Here is a 24,890-nt window from a genome sequence, read left to right as displayed (position 1 = left end):
TGGATGTTAACAAGGCTCTTCAGGAAATAGTGGATGGCCTTCAGGCACATGATAGGTAAAAATGCATTTTTTTTTTAATCATAGTACTCCATGCAAGACAGAGCAGAGCAACAATGATCATCCAATGGCATATATTGCAATTGAACTCATGGAAAGTCAATGAGTCTCCCTGTTGCAAATGGAAATCAGGTCAATTTCTGCATCTACTTAAATTTGGGGGATTATTTCTTATTGTCATGGTTATCGCAATCTCGGGATCAGATTTATTTTAGAATTTGTAAGGATTGAATACAACACCTGCTCTGAGCCTGTTCCTGCCAAGAGCTCATGCCTAAATAGCATTACTTCATTTAGTGTTAAATGAGACAGATTCATAAGCCCTGCTTAGCCAGGGCAGCAGTGACATCTTCGGCCAAAGTGGCCAGCTGGGGGGATTCAAGCAGGTTGATGCTTCCGGATGAAGAGACGTTGCTGAGTCGCCTGGGCGAAGCCACACTGGATCTGCCTGGAGACTGTGTGATGATCTCAGCACCATGGTCTACCCGAGCCTTAGCGTGCTCTCTGAAATTCAATTTCTGGCTGTCAATCTGTCCAGGAGAAAGAACATTTATTATTCACTTAATCATCACACATTCGAGTGGGGGGATCCCTAATCTATGGATTGGACCAATATGGGGGTACTGGGGTATCCCCATATTCCTGACCACCCCAACCCTTTAATTGGTGATTCTATTGGCTTCTGAGACATTTCCTACCTTGACATTACCACCTCCAGGTATGTGGTGGGCATTGTCAAGTGATCCCACTTTAGCTTGTGCCTTTTCTTTGAAATCCAGCTTCACGCTTTCAATTTTCACACGGCCACCACCTGTAGGAGACAGAGAGATTCTTATGGACAAAGATACTTTTGCTGTGGTTTGTACCCTGGTCAGAGAATAGGTAGCCACCTTAAAAAAAATTAGCCTTCTGTGGACAAAGCCAAACCACAGAACGGTATATATTGCTTAACTTCACTGGAATTGGCTCTTTTTTTTTTTTTCTTTAAAGTGAAAGTTTTGGACTAGAAGTTCCCTTCCCACTCTATATTTGTGATATGATCACAGCTGTGTAAAAAGTCACCAAAGTTTGTACAAAACCTTTTTAATGTAATATAATCAAAATGATTCATTTTATATCTTTTAATTTTTCTGTTTTCTGTTTCTTATTTGGTCATAAATTCTTCCCTTCTTTATAGATAAATTTCTAATAAATATATAAATATTTTATAGGTAAATTGTTCTATGTTGCCTTAATTTATCTACATTATTCTTATGCTGTATAGTTTAATGTTTCAGTGTCTTCCTTATTCTCTGTATTTCTAGTCTAAATAATCCAAGTTGAGGCACTGTTGTCTTTAATGTATTTAATCTGCGTGTATCTCAATTGCAGGAATTCTACAAACCTGTCATTTGTTAGAAACTTCTTTAATGTATTTAATATGCATGTATCACGATCGTAGGAATTCTACAAACCTGACATTTGTTAGAAACTTTTTTTAACATATTTAATCTGAGTGTATCTCAATTGTAGGAATTCTACAAACCTGACATTTGTTAGAAACTTTTTTTTAACGTATTTAATCTGAGTGTATCTCAATTGCAGGAATTCTACAAACCTGACATTTGTTAGAAACTTAAGGGATGGAATATAATAAAATGTGCCAGAAGTTTAGAAGGAGGGGAACGTGACCTGTCTGAATTATTTCCATATTAAACTGTTTTTTTTTTTAATTATTTGTTACCTGGCCTGTGACGGATGTTCTTTAGGGAACCACATTTGGATGTCACGTGGCTTAAGTCAATCTTCTTGGTCACAATTTGTATCTGCACAAATCACATAAGATATATTTTAGATGGTTTAAATATTCACACAAAGTGGTGTTCGAGCCCATATAGAATTAGTGGAAAGCATACAATGCATGTGCACACACACACACACACACACACACACACCAGAACACATTTGGGTAGAAAGGAAGGACCCAAGTGGAAAAAGTCCTGGAACAGAAGATTTTATTAGTAGAAACAGGAGACACCACAACTGGATTAATACAAGCTTTCCTTCAGTCAGAGCAATAGGTATTACTGTGTTAAAACCTTTTATAAGCAAAGACCCAGAGAATGCAGAGGAAGATGAATTGGTTAAAACAGAGAAATGCTTTATAGATTAAAAAGTGTCGCTTGTGACCAGTAGATTTCAGACATAAGCAGAGCATAATGAACAGGCTTCTTTTCTAAGATATAAAGAAGTGGCCTTGCCTTGGCCAGTGGAGCTTTCTTAAAGCACCATGTAATAGTATCAGAGGAGTTAGTGCTCAGCTCTTTTCTCTTTGTTTTCTTGAGTTTCTCCTTCCCAGTCCTTGGAGGGGGGGGATGTTTTTCCACCTACTTTCAGGCCATTCAGACTCCCAATTCAAACCTTGCTGCTTAGGCATATTCATTGGCTGTACTTGTAAATGAGGATAGTAGCAGCTGGTTGAATTCATCCTGCCTTCCTTCAACTCTCTATTACAACAGTATGAAGTATTCTGGTTGACTATCCAGTCCCAGGACCAAGTTATGTGTCCTTATCAGTGTAAGGAGTAAAGGGAAAAGTAGTCACGAGTATCAATATCTGACAGCCAGCATTTAACCCATCCAACCCCTTTCATTAAGCTCAGCAGTGAGCAATGTATTGATCCCACGGTAATTACTCTTCAGAATGTTCCAGGAACCAGATGCTAGGGTGGGAATGTCACTTGATTGCTTCCCTCCCCTTCCCTTCTGCTCATTTGAGTGGTAAACAACCCACAGCCAGCAAAAACTCGGACATCTGGTTCTGATCACCTGCCACTTGCTTGAGGGAAATTCAACCAGAATGAAATCTTTATATGTTGGAATATCTATTGAAGAGATGGGACTGGCATTTGCTCCCAACCCTAGAAAGAATCCTCCTTGTTCTCTAGGTAGAGACCATTTCAGTGATGTCCTGGAGATATTTAATGTCTGGTCTTTGGATTTGTACTTTCCCATCCTGCCATATCACTTTTGTTCTAGTGAAGGCAAGAAGGGAAAGTTCCTGAGAAACAATCTCCATTGGGATTTAAATTCTTGTATTTTGAATTAATTATAAGTAGAATTTACTTGATCATTTCTGCAATATTCCAAGTGATAGGTCATTTGTTAATACTGGAAGTTACTACCCTGCTTTGAGGACTTCTAAGAATATGTTTCTGTTTCCTATACAAATTGGACGGATATAATTTCAATGAAACTATTGGAATGTGACGCCTCAGCTAGCAGATATTGTATTTCACCAGAGGAAGAAGAGAGGGAGTGCCTGGCAATCAGTCCAGTGAATCAAAATGGGAAAGAAAATGGACTTCTTGTCCTCCTAGCTTCAAAGGCAGACCTTATGCATTTTAATTTGCTGAAAGACTCATGAGGGAAGGATAGGAAGCCCATTACTCAATAGACAAGGTTGACATGCCACTAGACCAGGCTGACACATTAAACAGTATTGAAAGGGGGAAAAAGTGCTTGGGGAGGAGCAAGGCAGGAAAGGCGACAGAGGATTGGCTCTGCAGGTGGCTCACTCACAATCAAGGACACCCTTCAAGTAGTAGCTTCTACTTACATTTCCTCCCCCTGCAGAATGTTTGATGTTATCCTTGGAACCACATCTGGACTGAACCTCGCTAAAATCCATCTTCTTGTTTAAAATCCTAACCTAAAAGGAATTGAAGGGAACTTACTGCAAATGTCTTTCATTCTGGAGGGGGATTAGGAAGCCAGAATGACCCTGCTTTTCCATGTGGGGTAAAAGTGAGTCTTATTATGAAAGCTAAGTATGGTAGCTGCCTCGATATTAATTTGTCAAAAGTCTGAAGAATCACAGTATGTCATATCAGTCACTAGAATTTAATGGCAGTATGGTGTCTTCCTTGGCATTCATTTAATAAATCATTTGAACATATTCTACTTAACTTTACTATTTGGGTTTTATCTAAGAATGGTGTCACTTAACTGCAAACTGTGCAGGGTAAAATGCTAGGATGAACACTGTTTAGGCACAAAAGTGTAAGCCTACACCTTGGACTCAACATAGTATGGAGGATCTGCCAGATTTCTTCTTCCTTGGCATTCATTTAATAGATCATTTGAACATATTCTGCTTAACTTTACTAGTTAGGTTTTATCTAAGAAGTGCATCTTTGCTTCACCTTAGGGTTCTCTTTGATATTCCTTATTCCTTAGAAGTTATTTACATCCTGTACAATGAAAAACAGCTGATTTCTTTTAGGAATGCTAGGAAAACTTTGAGAAAGACAGTGGGAACAAATTAAAGATTTCAAGTCATAAGACCTGTATTTGAATCTTGCATTTACCATTTACTAGCTATGTGGAAGTTATCTATTTTCAGTGAGTTTTACTCCCTTAAACCTCAGTAAGATGGGGTTAATAACATCTATACTATATTCCTCACATATTTATTTTGAGGATCAATGAGATAAAGAATTAAATGTGCTTTTCAAAATGCTATATGAATATCAGCCCTTACTACTTACTACTTACTACTACTACTACTACTACTACTACTACTACTACTACTACTACTACTACTACTACTACTAGTACTTTTAAAAAATCTTTACCTTCTGATTTAGAATTAATACTGTGCATTGATTCCAAGACAGAAGAGTAGTAGGGTTTAGGCAACTGGGATTAAGTGACTTGCCCAGAGTCACACAGCTAGGAAGTAACTGAGACCAGAGTTAAACCTAGGACTCCCATGTCTAGACCTGGCTCTCAACCCCTTGAGCCATCTAGCTGCCCTCTATTACTATCATTATTAACAAAGAGGAAAGGATCCTGGGATGGAGCATTCCATTCTAGCAATGATTTCTTCTTTGAAGACAACAAATATGCTCAAACCAGAAATGAAAGATTAGGACCCAAAGATGGGGTAAAAAGACTAATAACAATTCAAGCTGAATAACTATGTAGGTTGTCATTATGAACACAAGATTGTCAACTCTTTAAAGGAACTATTTACCAAGAAAAATTTAGGTATTCATTGATATAAAGGCTTAAAGCAAAATCCTCCAAACAACTTTCCCCCCACCCACTGATGTCTGTTAGACAATAAGGTGTGTAATCCTATTAAGTCAATAATTGACTCCATCAAATTAGCTTTGTTGTAATGTCCTTCACAGCAAATGTGGAAACCTTTTCCATTCTCTTCTTGGGCACTGGACTTATTGTTCAAAATTTAGCAAAATATGAACAGGGTGAAAGGAAAGGAGAAAGGAGAGCAAACATTCCACTATAAGCTATAATTGTATCTTTGCTAGGATTTCCTTTTCCCCTCTCCATCTCTACTTGAAGTACCATTTTCTCTACCCATCTCAACCCTTCTAGGTTTTACTAAGTAGCAGCAAATGGAACGTGGCTCACTTCCCACAATCCCTCTTTTAAACTATAGAGGTATTGGACTTGGGATTCTTTTTTACCCCTTGAACCTTTCAGAAGTCAGAAAGTTGACTCCCTATTATGATTTACTTTAATTTTTAATTTATCATCCTTAATGAACTTAACTCTTGGCTCCCAAAATGGGAGAGTAGAATCAATTAAAAAACTTCTATAAGTCTCATTCCTTAGAAGTGAAGTCAGCTATAGGTGTGAAAAAATGTATCCTGCTGCTGAGCTGGAAAGATCTAACAAAATAACACACAATCTGAAATGAGGTATATTAGGAGAGCTCTCAATAAATGGTGTTTTAAGACCTTACCTCAAAATCAAAAAAGTAAGCTAATATCAATCTACATGAAGCTGCCACTCTGATTCTTTCTGATACTCATTTTTGGGTTCTGGCTGTTTCTTAGGGTTGAAATAAAAACATGGGCTGAAATGAAGGTCTCCTGATCTCAGCTGCTTTTCCTTCCTTTTCTGACATGGAGAATAATCCAAATGTTGCATGCATTGGCAATACTTGGGAGGAATTTTTTTCTCCTTATTTAGAAACAAGCAAAAAACTCAAACAAAAACATAGCCCCCGGACTTACATTAGGCTTTAAGGTTGATGCCATGACAGAGGGGGAAAAAAGAAAGAGTCGAAAAAGCAAGATAAAATTGGACTGAATTCCTGGACTAGCATTGCCTGCTGGTATGTCCCCTAAAGGGCAATGTCACCAACACCTCTCATCAGTGACTCTAAGACATGGCCTAATTTAAAAATGGGAATTCAGAAAGCATGATGACTTGACTTGGTTTTAGGACATATGATAAAAATACCATTTAAAAAAAAAAGGGAGCAAAAGGAGAGACTGAATTCACTAATAAACATAGTTCCCCTTGAAAAGTATAGTACAAACTCTTGACAGCTGCATGGGTTTAAACTAATGAGTACCATTCCATTTCAACGTTTAGTGATAAACTGTTTTTTGAAAGTGGAACATTCTATTTGTTTTCCTAAAATTGCTCCATTCGATTGGTATCTCTAAGGGCCTCATTAGTCTGGATATGAAGTAGATGTCATCTGAATTCTTCTAACCGCCTTTAGGAGCAGATTGGGGCTTAATGGTCCTTCATAGATCTTTGCCTCTAGATGACTTGTTTACTAAGGAAACACAATCAGTGAAAATGAGAAGTAATTAATTCAATGAAAGGGCTTTTTATTTTTTATGAAGATAATGTTACTATTTGCTTACGAAATATGAACTTTCAACCATGATTGTAGAGAGTTTTGCTTTTTGTTATCCAAAGAACTAGATACTAAATGGCAGGGTGTGCTGTGGGAGCCTGAAGTTATTAATGATAAAGATTAAATATTAAAGGATTTGCTCAGGATGCAATAAAGTATTATCCAATGGAAACATTTTCACCAATCCTCTATTTTCTTCTTTTTTTTAGGTCTTATTCTTTTCCCTTTGTTGCAACTGTAGCATTGAATAGGAGCTCTTAAATATCTTCAAAATGATGATAAATTTGTCAATGTATGTTCTGTTAAGGTTGCAATATCATGGTGTATATATTTTCTCTGAAAAAACAAAGATTCCCACTTATTTCCTGAGCCAAGAAGCTTGTACCATTTTGCTGACATTGTGTTCCCACTTTAGAGTCTTGCCTGTAAAAAATTGAGTAGCACAGGACATATAAGATTGCATTCATCACTCCCTTCCTATAGACTGGAAAAAGTGTCTTTTTTACATGCAGAACTTATCAGACATGACAAGTTCCAGTCTAATGCCTTTCCCTAATCAGCTGACTCCTGTGGAATTCTCCCAGCTTCGCTGGAGGAAATGTCTGGCTCTTCAGCTCCACAGACTTCCTGAGGCTCAGTTAACAACATATTCTGCCACTGGTGGTAGTCATTTCAGAAAACAGAAAAAAAAAGATGCCTAGTGAGGATGGCAAGGTCCTATCACAGAGTAATTTTCTGATAAAAGCTGTCAGTTCCTATTCTCCAGGGTCTAAATAAAGAACAGTTTCTCAGGCACTTAGATGTCAATTGTCCTCATGTTTTGTAAAATATATCTTAAGGGAAAAAACTATCTGAACAAATCTTTCAAATGTGCATGTTTAAATACCAGAGTACAACTATAATGGGCTTTTGTGCAACAGAGCAATTAACTCTTTATTGTTTGTGAATGGGGGAGCAGATGGGACAGTCATTGGGTTATAGAATAAGGGTTTTAGCACCAGAAAGACATTTTGAGGCCATTTTTTCCAATTTTTATTTTTTTGATTTTTTATTGACGAGGAAGCTGTGGCTTGCTGAAGTTAAGTGATTTGCTCAAGGGCAGATGGGTAGTAAATGGCATAGGTAGGATTAGAATCCCAGTTTTTTGACTCTGGAGTCATCAATCTTTCCCCGCATGTATTAATTACAATGTCCTCCCTTTCCAGATCATTACCAAGCAATATTTAACCTAAATGCTAATTGTTCCAATACACAGACATTTATAAAGCATCAATTATGTCAAGGTGTTGTAGTAGGTTCTGGAATTTCCAGAATGGTCTAACTTTTCTCCTGAGAGAGTATATAGCCTACTGGAGGGAGAGATCCCTGAACAAAACCAAAACTCCTCGTCTTGGCATTAAAATATCTCTACTATCTGGATTCAGTTTACCTTCTTGCCTTTGTATTCTTACTCAACAAACTAACCAAACAGGAACATTCTCTCTCCCCTTCCATGTAGGTGAAGCTTTCCCACTTTCCTACTTTTTACTCATTATTTCTCTCCATCTGGAGGGCCCTTTTTCTACATCTCCCTTAAAAAACACCTACCCATTCATTCTCCAAAACTCAGGCTAAATGTCATTTTAATTCTTCTTTCCCAATTACCTAAGCAAGAAATAGTTTCCCTCCCCTCTAAATTTCTATAATATCTTGAGCTATTTTTACAATAGTTACCACATGCTGTTTTGTAGTATTGGTGCCTGGGTATATATATGAATTCTTTGACTAAAGTTTTACACTTTTTGAAAGCAGGGACTATCTTATTCATCTTTATATCTCCTAATGTAGTGAGCACTTAGTTTTTTTTTTTTTAATTTTAAACCCTTAACTTCTGTGTATTTACTTATTGGTGGAAGATTGGTAAGGGTAGGCAATGGGGGTCAAGTGACTTGCCCAGGGTCACACAGCTGGGAAGTGTCTGAGGCCAGATTTGAACCTAGGACCTCCCGTCTCTAGGCCTGGCTCTCAATCCACTGAGCTACCCAGCTGCCCCAAGCACTTAGTTTTGTACACAGCACATGCTAAAAACATTTTGTTGAATGAATGAATGTGGGAGTGAACAAATACGTACTAGAGAAGCTATTTTTTAAAGGTTATATACCAAATAGAAATTTGTACAAACTAGAATTTCTTATGATCCTCCAATATTAATCTTTGGTTTTATCACTGCCATTAATATACCCTTAATATATAGTGATTGGAATGACGGGCAGGGAAATCAAAATAATAGGTCATTCATAGAGAACTGTTAGAGAACTTAGGAAGTCTAGTTCCCCACACTTTATAGATGAAAATATATTCAACATATGACTTTTGACATTGTTGTCTTTTCCTTATGGTATACTGAATGCACTATTCTGTGCATTTAAAAAAGACTTCAATATTCTTTTTTTCCCCTTTTCTTTTTTTCTTCTTAACTAAATTCCTGCTAGGTTTTTCTCCCCCAGGAGACAAGGCAGAGTTTAGGTTCATAGTGCTTTTAAAAACAGAGGTAATTTGGGGTAAAAGTTAACTTCTTTCTTTCATTTAGTTATTCTTTAGGAAGGAGAGTGAAGAAAGCTATTTTATATAGATTGTTGTGAGTTTATGAATTATAAATAATGGATAGTATCATAAATGCAATATCCCCAATGCTACAAACAACACCTTTGACACTAGTTTCCAAATAGTTGTAAAATGCTTGATATTGGCTCCCATCTTGACAGTTCAGTTGAAATGACATAGCTATATATACATATATATATATATATGTATCTGTGTTTAATTGCTCATATGAAGAGATAAACAATCTCTCTAGAGTGGTCTTCCTGTAGGAAAAGAATGATATGAATAGAAGAAGAGGACTATATCTAAGAAGAAGAGGACTATATCTACAAAGAAGGACTTCTGGACTAGAAAAACTGGAAAAATTCATCAAATGCTGATGACTCCAACTTGAGATAGGATTCCAGGGCAGATCTTCTGACCCTCTATTTAGTACTCTACTATGGAAATGGCAGTAAATCCAAAATTAAACTGTTTCCAGAGTGAATAACTTGCAAAGTCATGGAAAATCTAGTTTAAAACTTAAGTATCTGCAAACTACTGCTCATTAGTTTTTTTATTCCTCTACCTTTGGCCTTCTCTTTTCATTTGATCAACAGAGGACAACCAGATATTCTCTGACTGCTCAGGAAATCTACCAGGTAAAGACTCGAAACTTGATTAGATTTACTCTATTGGCACTTAGTTATATCTCTCTACTGGGTCTCTTTCCTTTAGTCTCCCTGAATCCTAAAGGCTTGTTCCCCCCATGTTTATTTTTTTTCCAAAATAAAAATTTTGAAATCACCTTCTTTTGAAGATGTGCTAAAATTCATGGTAAAAAATATTGAAGTTTGAAGAGTTTATGTATTATCCCCATGTAAATTGTTTGACTACTCAGAAGCTCAAAAGGTTAAGACTGAAACAGAGACAGAATGCAATACTTGAAAGGATAAGAAATTTAAAACAATTTTTACCTTCTTTTCCCCTCTTCCTTTGCTAACTTGACCAGGTGCTGGGAGGGCATCATTAAACTGGTCTTGGCTCTTTATTTCTCACCCAGCAGTTATTACAAACAGAGACGTAATGAGCAATTTGGGTGCCTATGAAAAGCCTTTTGTACTGTTTTTTTACCCTGTGTTACTGTGGGGAGCTATCTTTTTTTAGGAAACTTAGAGATTAAGTGACATGCTCAGGGCCACTTTTATGGGTATTGTTGGAAATGGATATTAACCCAAAAATCCTGATTCTACGAAGCCATACTGAATCTCATAAGAATGGTAAAAATCAAAAAGAATCACCAATATGGGTATTGTTGGAAATGGATATTAACCCAAAAATCTTGATTCCATGAAGCCATACTGAATCTCATAAAAATGGCAAAAATCCAAAAGAATCTAAATAAGACAGTTGAGCAGGAGGGGGAAATTAGTTATTCTAGTGGCTTCTATGCTTCTTGCTAACATGTATTAATTTTCCTGCCCTATAAATTGCCATATTCTGGATATATGGCTGCAGCTACCCCACCCTAGTTTGGGTTCTAGACCAACAATGGTGCCTGCCTATCAAAGAAACTCTGATACTGGGCTATCATAACTTTTATTGTTGGTTCATTGAGATCTCTCTTTTTTTTATTAGGTATGGCAAGAATGAACTCCCCTATAGTTATTGGCAAAAGTGTTTTTCTTTCCTCATTTTCTGTTTGAATAATTATCTGAAGAACATTTCCATGGCAACGGCCTTTATTTTTAATGACAATTTATTCACTCAGATCAGATGAACACCAGAAATAGTTTATATTGAAAAGAAATACAGACAGGAGCACATTAGATATGAAAATGGAAGCTCATAATGTTCTTTTTTGAAATTAAACTAGTAAAAACCTTGCAGCTAGGTTAAATTTATATATAGGCTTACTGGGCTTTTTATAAGCTCCTAAAACAAACAAACAAACAAACAATGCTAGTTGTATTTCTTCCCAAGGTAAGAATATAAAATGCCATGCATTGTCCTTCAAATCTAATTCAACTGTGTGCATTGAATAGTAGCTTCATCTATGTCTGACTTTCATCTTACTTATTACAGCTTTTTATCTGGTCATTATATTTTTATTAGTTCCACCAATTATTTGCCTTCTAGGTTTAGGAGGGGAGTTATTGTAGTGGCTTTGATGTTGCCGACTGACATGCATTTAATTTTTTATGCCTTGTAAATGATAATATCCTGAGGCATAGCCTTAGAAGACCAACTCTAGTTATGTCTCTGGAAACTAGGATGATGACATTCATTGAATCCGTGTCACACTAGAATCAGCTGATGGAACTAGGCGACATGACAGCTTTGTTCAAGTTTGACTGGCTAGGGAAGACAGATAAAATTGTTTGGCTCTGAAAGGCAGAAACAAGAGCAATAGATGGAAGTTTTAAGAAGAAAACTTGGTGCTGATATTGGGAAAAGAATTAGCTATTAAAAAGTAGAATTGGCTGCCTCTGTAGGCAATGGATTTTCCCTTATTGGAGGTCTTCAGGTGGGGGCTTCTCCTCTGTGTTATAGGGGAGATTCTTTCTGGGTATAGGCGACTGTGGTCTCTTTCTACTCTAAAATTCTATTAATCTATGTGATCAGACCCAAAAGTAGATTCATTTTCATAATTTTCCTACTCATAGCCAAATATTTGTCCATTAAACTCACTTTACGAATAATTTCTAAACATGACAAAGGAAAGGGGAGGTAATAAATAATTATTATGCAGCTTCTTTGTGCCAGGACCTTTGTGCTAAGGGCTATGCTGATATTATCTCAATTGTAATAATCCTCTGATGTAGGTGCTTTCATGATCTCTGTTTTACACCTAAAGAAACTGGGGCAGACAGGTTAAGTGATTTTATCCATGATCATATAACCACTAATTATTTGAGGCTGGATTTTAACTTGTGTTCCTGACTCCAGGACCACTTCTCTACTCACTGTACCACCAAGCTGCTTCTAAGGGATAAGTTTTATTTGTCTTCTGTATATTTTACAGTGATCTCATATACATTTCTTATGTTCTCTTATGATTGCCAAAAGCTCTTTACCACTTTCAACTAAGTCTCATAAACTCCTCTAAGTTTTTCAAAAAACAAAGCCTCAACTATCTGACTCATGAATGTCTTTTATAAACACACATTTCCATGAAAAAGTAACATAAAAGAAAGGTAGAAGCAGTGTGCCGAATTTCTTTGGCACCTATTGTCTGAATATTTTAATGCCATTGGTTCACATAGCATAACTTTCTTATAGCTTCATAACTTTCTAAAGGCTGCAAATCTCTCTAGAAATAATTGTCTTTCATCCAGATGTTCATATTTTGCCTAGACTATACAAATGATTTCAAAATTGTTGCATTTAACAAAGACATACTTATCAGATTGCTGGAGCTGTGTTAATTAATTTAAAACATCTGCATTAGGCTGAGATCATATATTTTCATTTTTTCATTCTGATGAATTCCCTCTAACTGATTTCAGCTTCAAGGATTACCCTTATATGGTCGATTGCAGAGCTCAATGTATCTTAAACTATTTTATCTATTCCATTAATCACATACTTATCTCACTGAATGGTGCCATTCCTCCAAAAAAAACCCCATGCAAACAGTATAGAATAGAAGAAGAAATTTCTCCTACTATTTGTCTAAATTTGCCTTTCCATTTCTAAAACTTCTGTAAGTGTGAAAATCTGTGTGGGGTTCAGCTTGGACAAAAATAAAGTTTTTCACTTCAAGATGACGTTAAGTGTTCAAGACCCTTTTATGTCTATCATCTTTAAGAACTGAATGTTCCTATCTCTATTAATTGCTACTTTTTTCTTACTTATTTGTATGTTTATCTGGTTATAGGCTGATATCCTTTGTGATGTCTATATAACAATAATAATTAATTTAGCAAACACATATTGAGAACATGCAATTCTCAAGGTACTAGACTAGATGCTGTGGGAGATAAAAAGATAAATGTCATGGGTTCTTTCCTGCAGAGAACATAAAATGTCAAAGAAGAGACATCATTATTATATTCAAATGGTTCTTGGATCTCACAGATTTGGATATTATTTCCATACAAATAATTTATTCATTCCTGCAAACCCTGTGTGAATTATGTCTATATTCTTCATTAAGTTTTCTATAGGGGTTGGTTTCACTCAAAATTCTAAAGGTGTTTCTCAATTTCTTTTAGACTGTGAGGCTACCAGTAGACTCCAATTGTCCATCTGAGCAGCAGATACTCTCTTCCTATTTTTTCCTGATGACACCCTTCCTCTCCCCTCTATTGATCCTCATTAATGGTTATATTTTTCAGGCTAATTATACCATGTCCGTCTTCACCAATTCTCATGATATTCATATTCAATTTTTTAGAGACTGTAGTGTTCCTTGTTTCACAGCAATATGAAGCTGGTACAACATTGACATTAAAAAGATAGGCCTTAATTTGCAGGAAATTTTAGGGGTCATTAAAGGAGATTTGCAGTTTATTGAGGAAAATTGAGCTTCTCCTTCTTCTGTTTAATTTTGGGTTCATGTCCATCTGTAATGTCTGTCAGGATCAGGAACTGTTTCCCATATGACAAGTTGCAAGAGTCTGAACTTGGGCTTTTGTAGTAGGAATGGAAAAGGGGCCTTAAACACCCAAATCTATATCACTAGTACATCATAAGGAATTCTTCCCTCCACCTACGTATTCCATTGGTACTTCAAACTTTACAAATTCAAAACCAAACCTATCTTTTCTTCCTACTTTCTACTTCAGGCAGAATGTTCCTCTTTATGCTCAAACTAAGTCTGTCTTCTGTCATTCCTTCCCCTCTGTCCCTTCCCATATTGTTCCAAATGCTAAGCCCTGAGAATTTACATATTACTCTTCAATATATTTATATTAATTTCCTCGGTGTGCTAGATGGATGCCCTTGTGGAAGATTTATAGAAGAACATGCACAAGAGTTGTATAGGATCACAAGGTGGCACATGAAATGTGCGCCAATCAGTGGAATCCTGCAACAATGAGATCACAGATGCATCAAAGAACTGTTCACTGATACTATTGTGATGGTGTTTTGAGAGGCAATATTGGCAGACTGAAAAGTGTGATGAATTGTAGTTGGGCCACTAGTATACAAAGTCCCGTCGTAGTCATGCTTTTTAGTCTAGGGAAAGTTACAACCTTTCAGAGTTTCATTTTTCTATTATTTGTATTGCCAAAAGAGTGGATATTCTGAGAAAAAATTCTTTGCTTTAAAAACATTGGTTATTGCTGACTAATCTACCTTAAATCTCTTTCTTCTTAGATATATATTTTACATAACAATTCTAGATGAATATTTCTCAAATACAAGATATTATGTTTCTTTCCATTTAAAACCTTCAGTAGAACTTCACCACCTTTTGAACAATATTCAAACTGTTGAATTCAGCATTCAATGCTCTGCAAAGTTTGGCAACAACATTCTCTTCCCACCTAAACTCCCAGTATTTTTTATTTTCCTATACAACTGTATTATCTCTCATTCCATTCCCTGAACATTCTGGGGTTTTCTCATCTTTACAAGCAAATAGATTTTGTTTCTCCTTCCTGTAATGATCTCCTTTCTCCATCCCCATTCTCTATTTGGGGAAATACTGCTCATTCCTCAAGTTCCAGGTCAAACATTGCTCTCTTCCTTGATCCTCCCACCCAAAAGGGCTTTTTCCTCTTTTTAAAATTCCTATTGTACATGACTAGTACTTCATCCCTTTCTTGTTGGCACATTTCATATTTTCTTGACATATTTGCAACAGGGTATATCTTAATCATCTTTGCTTTTTTAACAATGTTTATGCAAAAGGTGGATGATCAAAATGATTTTTGACTGAAAGTCTATCACTCAAGAGTAGCTGAATAATAAGTAATGACTATTTGAATCTAGAGTAAAAAACTTTCAAAGGAAATCTCTTGTCTAACATTGCTGACTTCACAGTATAGTCTTTTTTGAAGGATTAAGAATTGGAATAATCATTGACTAGAAGAAATAAAACTATTCTAGGAAAGCCTTGGAATGGCTTTACTTGGTTTTTTGTAGATTTATGTTTTATAACAAGGAACTCAAGCCAAACACATGTGCCTTGTTTCACCCGGAATATTCTGCTGGTACAGATTATCAGCTAATTTGATAATTTTGTACTATTGATGATAATAATAATGAGTTAATTATGGACCACTTTTATCAGTTAACTGTGTCCACAACAAATATGGATTCTGGGTTTAGTTTTCTCTGAATATTTTTCTTCCGCCCTTACCTCTCCTTCCTATTTTTAATTGTTTTCTAAAGAGGGACAGGAAAATAAGACACCATCAAGAAGGGACATTTAGGATGTCTCCTCATACATAGTCAGAGTAATAGTAGCCAGGTGGTGTACTGACTAAAGTACCAGTCCTGGAGTCAAGAAGCCCTAAGTTTAAATCTGACCTCAGACACTTATTCTACCTGTGCAACCCTGGGCAAGAAACTTATTCCTATTTGCTTCAGTTTCTCCATCTATAAAGAGGAGTAATAATAGCATGTACTTCCCAGGGTTGTTTAGAAGATCAAATTAGATAATACCTGGCATTAACACTCTTCTCCATTCCTTTCCCCTGAGAACCATTTCAAGAAAATGGTACAGTGTATTACAATGTCTTCATTATGCTCTTCTTTCCCATTCAAGAAAGTACTTTTATTCACTGGATGAACAAGACATGTACCTAAAGCAATATTTCTTCTTTATCTTGTGAATAATTATATAAGAGGGTTAGGACAAAAGTCAGTCTAATACCTCTTAGCCAGCAAATCGAGAAAGGGACTCTCTCTCACCTTATTTTTTTCAACCTCAAAATCCCAATGGTCAGGAAAGTTTCTAGAAAACTGTAGACAAAACTTTTTTTTCCCCTTGAAGGGCTCATCACATAGGAATGCAAACAGCATTCTTAATTTTCTTCCTTTTCCCTTCTTCCTAAAAGTTAAATTAATTGAAAGATAATTGTCTAAGGGGTCTGAAGTTTAAATTCTGTCATATGTTTTCTTGATATACTGAGTGAATAAACACCTCCTGCTTTGTCAGTGAAGAATCATTATAAAGCTCGTGCTTCGGATTTGCTTTTTCTTTTCCCAGGACAACTGGAAGCTGTCTAGACTTTATTGTAGGTTAAAATTTGCCATCAATGAAAGGAAAGATTGTCTCCAAAAACATGCCAGGATTAAAAATCTATATTTTACTGATTTCTGTCATTTTCTAGATGAAACTTGCTAAATTAAAAAAAATTATGATAATCTCTAATAAAATTTCACTGTAGCTCCTGTCAATGTTTTCCAGTGTTGTTAGGTATCATATAACATAGTAGGAAAGCCGTTCAGTGCAGATACTAAAATATTCGTATCAGAGAAGACAAAGAAAAAGAGAGAATAACAAATAAAAATATATATTTCAGATATAAGTTGGAAGATAATCAACAAAATTGATGGGGAAATATTCTGCTGCTTTCCTTAATCTACACACTTTAGGAACATTTTTTTTGGAAAAAACTCAATAGAAACCTATTTTTAAATTTGTAGGTCCAATTTTTCTAGAAATTGGTGCCGCAAATACCATAGCTTCTTTTTAGTCCCAGTGACATTTCTGATACATATTACACATACTTCCCTTGGGATCATAAGCAAAACCAGATTGTGTTGAATCGTAATACTTTCCAGAATATAAACTAGCACAATTGAATCTGCTTAGAAAAAATGACAAGAATTGGAAAGAATGATGAAAACTTATGATCTCAAAATCATGGATGCTTTTCTGAACCAAAAACTAAAATTATAGTAATTTAAATTAATATTTTTATCTTTGATCAAACAATGCAAAAGAGCTCAAACTATCCTTAGAAATTAACTATGTATTAATATAAAAAGAATAAGAAATCTAAATATTTTATAGATTTCAAATATGTGCTTTCAATTGACAAGGAACTAACCTCCACGGGGAAAGAATTTTAGGGCATTTTCAAAATCTGCGGGTTTTATTCTAGTGGAAATTGGAATAAACTATACTAAAATCAAATATATAAGTGGATTCTAATTTAATAGAATTTTAAGTGCTCATTTTCACTTCTATTATTCATTATCTTACGAAGAGAAGTTTGGTCTGAATTTATTTGGAAGTATTTTTTCATATCTTTATTACAAACAGGAATTCTTAGCTTTATTTTATAGGTACCTTCTAAAAATTATGTTTTTAAATCCATAAAAATAAAAAGCATAGAATTTCAAAGGAAATAAATTATAATAAAATACAGTTATAACATATTAAAGGTGAATCCAAAGACTTAAGGTTAAAAACTCCTAATTGAAATATCATAAATCAATCAACTCATAAAAACATAGCAAATCCTTATTTATGCATTCCTTCTGTCAAGAGTCAGAGTTCCAAGAAAGAGGGATTTAAATTTTTATAAATAAAGGTCTAGGTAATTGAATTTAAGTGACTGGCCCAGGGTCACACAGCTGGACAGTATTTGAGATCAGATCAGAATGTAGGACCCTCCAGTCTCTAGGCTTGGCTTTCTAAGCTGAGCAGCCTAGCATCCCCACTAACTGACTTCTGATTCTTAAATTATCAGAGTAAACTTTGAGATCTATTAATGACATCCTTGATCACAGCCAAGAAAAACACATAAGATTATTTCAGCACTCCTAGGGTGACTTTGTATGTATAATATATTGAGTAAGCTATTTTTTTTACATCTGAATTTTCTGATATAGGACCACAAGAAGATATTAGACAGAAAAAGAGACTATCTTTAAAATAAAAAATAATATTACACCCTTGGATCAATAGGTTATATCTGGAGACAAGTAGTCTCCTCATGCTCTAAGGAAGTCATTTATCTAAGTTGCCTGACTATAAGCCATTTCTTTGCCATGATAGTCAACACCAAAAGTCAATGGTAGAAGAGCTTGTAGGTACAGTGTAAGAAAGGAGAAATATTATGGGAAGCAAGAAAATGACTTGTATATACATCTGTTAAGTTTAAGAGACACCTTGACAGAGTGAAACAGGCGTTGGGCTTGAAGTTAGAAAATCCTGGTTGCACATCTTGCCTCTATCACTTGCTATGTCTCTGGCAAGGTATTTAACATCTATATGCTTCAGATAGTTACCTAGGACCTATCTACTAAGTCATTTTCTTGTAGATCTGCAAAGGAGGAGGGATATTTCCATAAGAAAATTCTTACATTGATGAAATCACAGATTATTCATATATTTACACATTTGTGAACTGGATTTTTTTCTATCTCTGCCTCTCATTCTCATTTTCTTCTGGCTCTGATAGGTGTGCTTTTGCCTGTAGGGCTCAGGTCCCTAGGACCCCTTCTGGCAGTCTCTACACTATGCCTCCATAAGCCTTTATGTCTCCCACTTATAGCATTCCTTTTTGTGCTGTCTGCTCTCTCTTAGGATGTAAGCTCCTTGAGGAGAAATACTGTCTGGCTTGCTTGTACTATATCCTCAGCATTTAGAACAGTACCTAACACATTCATGATAAGTAATAACTTCTCTCTGTCTCTCTGTCTTTGTCTCTATCTCTAATATTTGTGTCTCTCTCTCCATTTTCTATTATTTTATTTGGGAGCTGCAATCAAAACAACATTGCTTCTGGAAAGGGCATGCCAGTCAACGCTCTGATGGCTCCATTTGCCATTTCTATGTCTTCCCAAGCCAAATTGCTGTTCCCTTGGCCATGTTTTTATGTATGTTTTCTCCCTCATTAGAAAATAAACTCCTTTGGGGGCAGGGACTGTTTTCTTTTTGTTTTTGTTCTTCCAGAGTTTATTACATAGTTCTTAGTACAAGGTAAGTGCTTCATAAACATTCTATTCATTTGAGTATTCTTATTTCATTTTGCCACCACCACTGTAATATCCATGGGGAAGAATCAGAATTAGGGGATTAGGATATGCTTTTAGAACACTGAATAACACTTGCATTATTCTTTCTTTTCAGGGAAACATTGGCCAAGTGATTCCCCCCCTGAGCATGTAGCACATATGTTAACATGAAAGAACTAAGCCAGTTTGGAATCCCTTGATAGCTCAGTAGAAACATTATTGTCAGCTAAGAAGCTCAAGACCTTTTGGTTAAAGGTTAACAGTTTGACTTTGCCAAAAGAATGATGAAGTAAACACAAAGCACAATGGAGGGGCTGAAACTGGAGCTCTCTCCCATAGAATTAGTACACAGCTCATCTTTTGTTATCAACATAGTCAGGACTGCCTCTACTTATAGAGTTGAGACCAAGTCAATCAAAGAGAGAACCTGGAAAAATGCACAAGAACACTGGAGGGTATAAGTAGAAAAATCATAGCTGGGGGTTGGAAAGAGCTGGAGAGGGAGGTAAAAATGGTAAAAGTCCAACCTGGCCAAATGAATAAGAGATCAGCAGCTAAGATTAAAAAAAAACCCTCAACTAAAATTGATATTAGACATTGAATTCAGGTCTTCTATAAAGCAGTGAAAATTACTCAGTCCTTGTCCAACAGATTCAGCCAAGAAGAATCTCCTACGCAACCAACTTGTATGAGTGATTCCAATGGGTTATTCAACAATTTTGTATAATAACAACAGCAATGGGAGTGAAAATAACTCATCTGATTTTTATACTCATATTTGCTTCCAGGCTAGCTATTCCGGTCAGGCTTCAAACTCTAAGGAAACTTTAATCTATTATCAACTTTCTTTTTTTCCTACCCTTGCCTCCCCCTTCCATTTCCTTCCTTTCCCCCTTATTTTCTTTTTTTTTCCCACCCTTTTCTCTCTACTTTCAAATTATGATATAGCAAGGTATCAGATATTCTCATATCCCATGAATTGTTTAAGTAAAGAATTAAATATTCATTTAGTTCTTACCTGTCCGCCTTTAGGCTGATATCTGATATTGTCTGTGGACCCAATTTTGGACCTTACATTCTTCAGATCAGGCAGTGGTTGGTTAATAAGCCGTAGTTGTTTAGGCGTAGCTGGAGACTTTGGAGGAGTACGAATAATGGCAACTTTTTTCTCGGTGGGCACCAGGATGGCGGATTTGGGAGTTCCTGGTGTGTGAGGGGTTCGGGGGTAACTAGGGGTACCAGGAGTGCCTGGGGTACGAGAAGAATAACTGGGTGGTGTACCGGGAGTGATGGCAGTAGAGCCTGGAGTAGTGGGTGTTGATGTACCACTTTTTCCTGTTCTGCGAATTGGCTCTGACCCTAGAAGGAAAAAGCAACAGAGTAAATAGAATTCAGTTCCCCAAGGTGGATTTGTCCTTTAGGTCAAGATAATTATTTTTAAAAGTTGGGTGTAGAAGCTGAAACTGTTAGTTCTTTTGACCTTGGGAGTATGGAGGGGCAGGGGACTAAGCTGATCTAGTGTCCACAGTAAGCAGAACACCAATATGTGGTAAGTTCCTGGGGGTGATGGGTTGCCATTTTTTGACTAAGGAATGGAAGGAGTCAAAGCTTCCATGGCATTTAAGAGAAAGAAAAAGAGAGAGAGAGAAAGAGAGAGAGAGAAAAAGAGAGAGAGAGAGAGGGAGAGAGAGAGAGAAAGAGAGGGAGAGAGACAGAGAGACAGGGGGAGAGAGAGAGAGAGACAGAGAGACAGGGGGAGAGAGAAAGACAGAGAGAGAGAGAGAGACAGAGAGACAGAGAGTAAGGGGAAGACAGAGAGAGACAGAGACAGAGACAGAGACAGAGAGAGAGAGGACTTGGATTGAACCTTGGCACTGCCACTTGGTGACAATCTAGTGTTCAAAGCCAGGCCTGATTTAGGCTGGTTAGAGATTGAAATGAAATGAGATTATAGATGATCCAGCACTTAAGAAAAGGGAATTTCACTAATAATAGAAGGGAAGGTATCCTTAGCACTGGTTCATGTAGATACAGCTTCCTCATCTCCAAAAGGAAATGCTTTTGGCAGAAGTTGGATCACAATAATATTGGCTATCCATGAAATGGCAGTGGGACATCCATAAAGTCTGACTCAGAGTCCTTGTGAACTTGCATTTTTATGCCTTAAGTGATCAGGAAACAATAACAATGGTAGGAGTCCTAGGACTCTGATCCAATCAAGTTTTAATTCTGCTTTTTCTATAAACACGTGACAGAGGCTACTCCTACCCACAGTAAGTTTAGTTGACTTCCAAGGATCTTAGTTTCCTTATCTATAAAGTTAAGGGCCTGAACTAGAAAACTTCTAAAGTTTCTTATATTTTTAAGACTATGAGCATATAGTCCTTTAAAAATCTGCCTCTATGACTAAAATGCAAGACCATGAACAAGATTTTGGGGATGTAAGAATGACAACTTTTACTCTCAAAGTCTGGTTACTCACAAGACTCAAAACTCATTCTACTTTTCATTTCTTAGGCTTTAAAAAATATTCCAAAATTATCATAATGGCATAAATGAGCTGAAAAAAATCAGACTTTTCTCCATTATACAGCTAGAGAATATTGAGAGTCAAAATCATCATCACTATTTCCACCATCAAAAAATCTTTATAGGCTTTCATTGGTTACTATTTAAAATGAATTGGATATCATCCCTACACTCTAGGTTCTTTGATCTTTACTTAAACATACAAAATCTCACTTGAAATGAACTGATTTGAAGTGTAAGCTATCTTGTTTTGTTGTACCCTCTTCCAGAAGAGGACATTTAAAAACGATTCTCCTAAATATCTTCTTCAAGTAGTATAGTGGATATACCACTGGACTCAGCGTCAGGAAAATATGAACTTAAATTTGGCTTCAAAACCCTGTGTAACTTTCTAGGCAAGTCTCTTAACTTTACTCTCCCATCTGTAAAATAGGAATAGTAACACCTACCTCCCAAGGTTGTTGTGAGGGTCAAATAATATAAATATTTGCAAAGCACTTTGTAACCTCAAAGTACTCTATAAATGCTAGTTATTATTCCCAGTTTTGTTGAGGGATTGTTTGATTTTTTTAATGCTTTCTACTCCTATTCTATTTCAAAGCTGTTTATATACTCATACTTCAATAAATAAAGTACTATATCAATACTAGCTATTATTCCCAGTTTTTTAAAGGAGAATAAATTCAATTTTTTTTACATATTACATCTCAAAGCTGTTTATATGCTTATACCTCCAAAAAGATGTTTCAACTTTTCTTTAAATTAATTTAAGCACTGGGTTCTTTGGACTATCACATCACATTATTTGTCTCCTTTTCTAAAGAACTTGTCTTAAACTATCCTTCTCCCAACCCTATTCAAATCTCACTGAAATACTACATTTTTGATAAAGTATAGAAACTAACAACATTTAAAAATTAGTTTTAGAGCATATGGATGGAGAGAAAGCCTTCCCTTCTGGGAAATTTTGCTCTAATACTCTAGTCACAGGAATTGTCCAGCATGAATGTGGAGAAAGCCTACCTAATGGCAGTTGAGCTTCTCTGCTATGGGGCAGGTCCTGCTGAAATGATATTTTGCTCCAGGGAAAACTTACTCTCTATTATAATTGTGAACCTTATAGAAAACTACCTTATACTTCCAGGCAGTTAAAAATCTGGGACAAAACCATGAGTGCCATATTTCTGGATGAAAGAAAGTTAAAATTTTCTCAAGGCCTTTCTTTTTAATAATTTTTTTGGTGCTCAACTCATATTACAATTTCACTAGAGTATGTAGGAGCTGTCAAGACACAAACTCATTGCCCTCCCAGGGCACATACATTGAGGTTATAAAGGCTAAATTTACATTCTTTGAGCTGTAAAAAAAATCTAACCACACACTTTCACAGGCTGAGTTGTTGACAAGCTCTTCAAGGCAATGCATTTGCTTTTTTCTCAGGCTAGATGATATCCTGTGATAATTCCCTCTCTGCTTTTCAAATAGCTTTACAAAATGTCAGATATTTTCTTGTCTGCAGTGAGAGAGAGCATAATATAAAAGAACAGGCAAAATGCTATGTGGTCTAACTGCTATTGTACATAGTAAATATTCGCTATGTGGTCTAAGTGCTATTGTACGTCGTAAATATTCCTATTTACTGATAAAGTCTTTTATTCTCAGATTATAGAATTATAGGTTTTGAGCTGGAAGGGACCTTATTTGTTCAGATATTCAGCAATTTTACTAGTGATAAAATGCTATAACAATAAGAACCTGAATAAGGATGAATTTTGTAAGCAAATAATTGAAATTAAAAAAGTATTATATAAAAGGTCTTCTTTTAATTAATCGAGAACAAATTATTTTAAAAGCATATGGAGCCAGTACCTATTTGGATCCATTATCTGTGGTGTTTGGGTGTATACCTGTAAATATAATTCAAGGTTTTGCTGACATAACTCTGAAACTCGTCCTGTATTGGATTCCAGTTTTCTCAGACTGCCTATCTCTAGTCAGCTCTTGCCCAAACTACCCTAAATAAATAGTTCACTTCTAAGCACATTTGAGACTTCTGGAAAATGCTATATTTATGTCCTTTCTGAAAGCCAAAATTGTTATAATAAAATGAATTAATATCATAATAAATTCCTACTAAAGGAATGTCCATTATAGAGTTAGGGACCAAAATATCCGAATTTTATGCCATGATATATTATATTATCCATTAGATTTATTTTTGTTAAAGTAGGATATTAAAAATATTTTTGTTTTTGTGAAAATAGATTTTATTGATATCTTTTATTTGACACATGCCTTTCTTCTTATATCCCTCTCTAATATCCCTTTCCCCAAACCAGTCATCAGTTTTTTTAAAGAGGAAGGAAAAAAAATCAGTAAAACCAATTAATAGATTGAAAAAAAAAGATATATGCACACCTGGACTTCCATTCTCTGCAAAGAAGTCAAGGAGAAGTATTTTCTCATATTTCTTATGAAGCATATTTTAAATAAAAATTTCCTGTTATTCAGGCAGGTAGGTGGAGTAGTAGATAGAATACTGAACTTGGAGTTAGGAAGGGCTGAATTTGAATCGCTTCTGACACTTACTAGGTATATGACTTAAGGTGAGCCATTTAAGCTTCCTTAGCCTTAGTTTCCTCATCTATGAAATAACAATAGCACCCACCCAGTTGATTTATTGTGAGGATTCATCTGGATAACATGTAAAGTGCTTTGCGAATCTTTAAATACTATATAATTAGCTATGATTATTATTGCTCTTCACATTCATTTCTTCTTTTGAATTTGCACTATTAAATGAAAAATTTAAATCACTTTTGTGAGAAAAACAGATTTCTATCCCATTAAGATGCATACAATGAGTTTTCAATAAGTTTTGATCTAAATGGATATTTTGTACTCAACTCAATGACAGTAAGCATTTACTTGAGTGGAAAAAAATGTCAGCATTCTGACTCCTTTGAGCTTTGAGATGATGCTTGGGTAACACTATTTGCTTGCTCAAATCACTCAGAGCACTGAAATAGAAATAGCTTCATCTCTTTTTCAAAAGAAAAAAAAAAACAAATAAATCTAGAGGAGACACAAAGAACATTTCCTTAAAGCAAAACCAAACCAAACCAAACAAAAATAAACCACAATGACCTATA

General features: G+C 35.7%; 1 protein-coding gene across 21 annotated transcripts in view; it reads right to left on the bottom strand.

The window, feature by feature from the left end:
• Window positions 1-371: 371 nt before the first annotated feature.
• The window catches only part of MAP2 (microtubule associated protein 2), an 89,574-nt gene continuing 65,055 nt past the window's right edge, over window positions 372-24,890 (bottom strand). For 18 of the 21 annotated variants that reach the window (XM_044670699.1, XM_044670700.1, XM_044670701.1 and 15 more), the window contains 4 exons: window positions 20,228-20,568; window positions 1,781-1,862; window positions 756-868; window positions 372-587 (listed from right to left, as the gene is read on the bottom strand). In XM_044670699.1, coding sequence (XP_044526634.1) covers window positions 372-587; window positions 756-868; window positions 1,781-1,862; window positions 20,228-20,568 — 752 coding nt within the window. Of the gene's footprint in view, window positions 588-755; window positions 869-1,780; window positions 1,863-3,654; window positions 3,748-20,227; window positions 20,569-24,890 lie in introns of all 21 variants that reach the window. The other 3 variants (XM_044670698.1, XM_044670702.1, XM_044670717.1) reach the window with 1 other exon arrangement.

This window comes from Gracilinanus agilis, chromosome 3 (genome assembly GCF_016433145.1).
Source record: "Gracilinanus agilis isolate LMUSP501 chromosome 3, AgileGrace, whole genome shotgun sequence".
Taxonomy (NCBI): domain Eukaryota; kingdom Metazoa; phylum Chordata; class Mammalia; order Didelphimorphia; family Didelphidae; genus Gracilinanus; species Gracilinanus agilis.
Note: the sequence above shows the minus strand (reverse complement) of the source record. Positions and strands in the feature narration are given on the sequence as shown.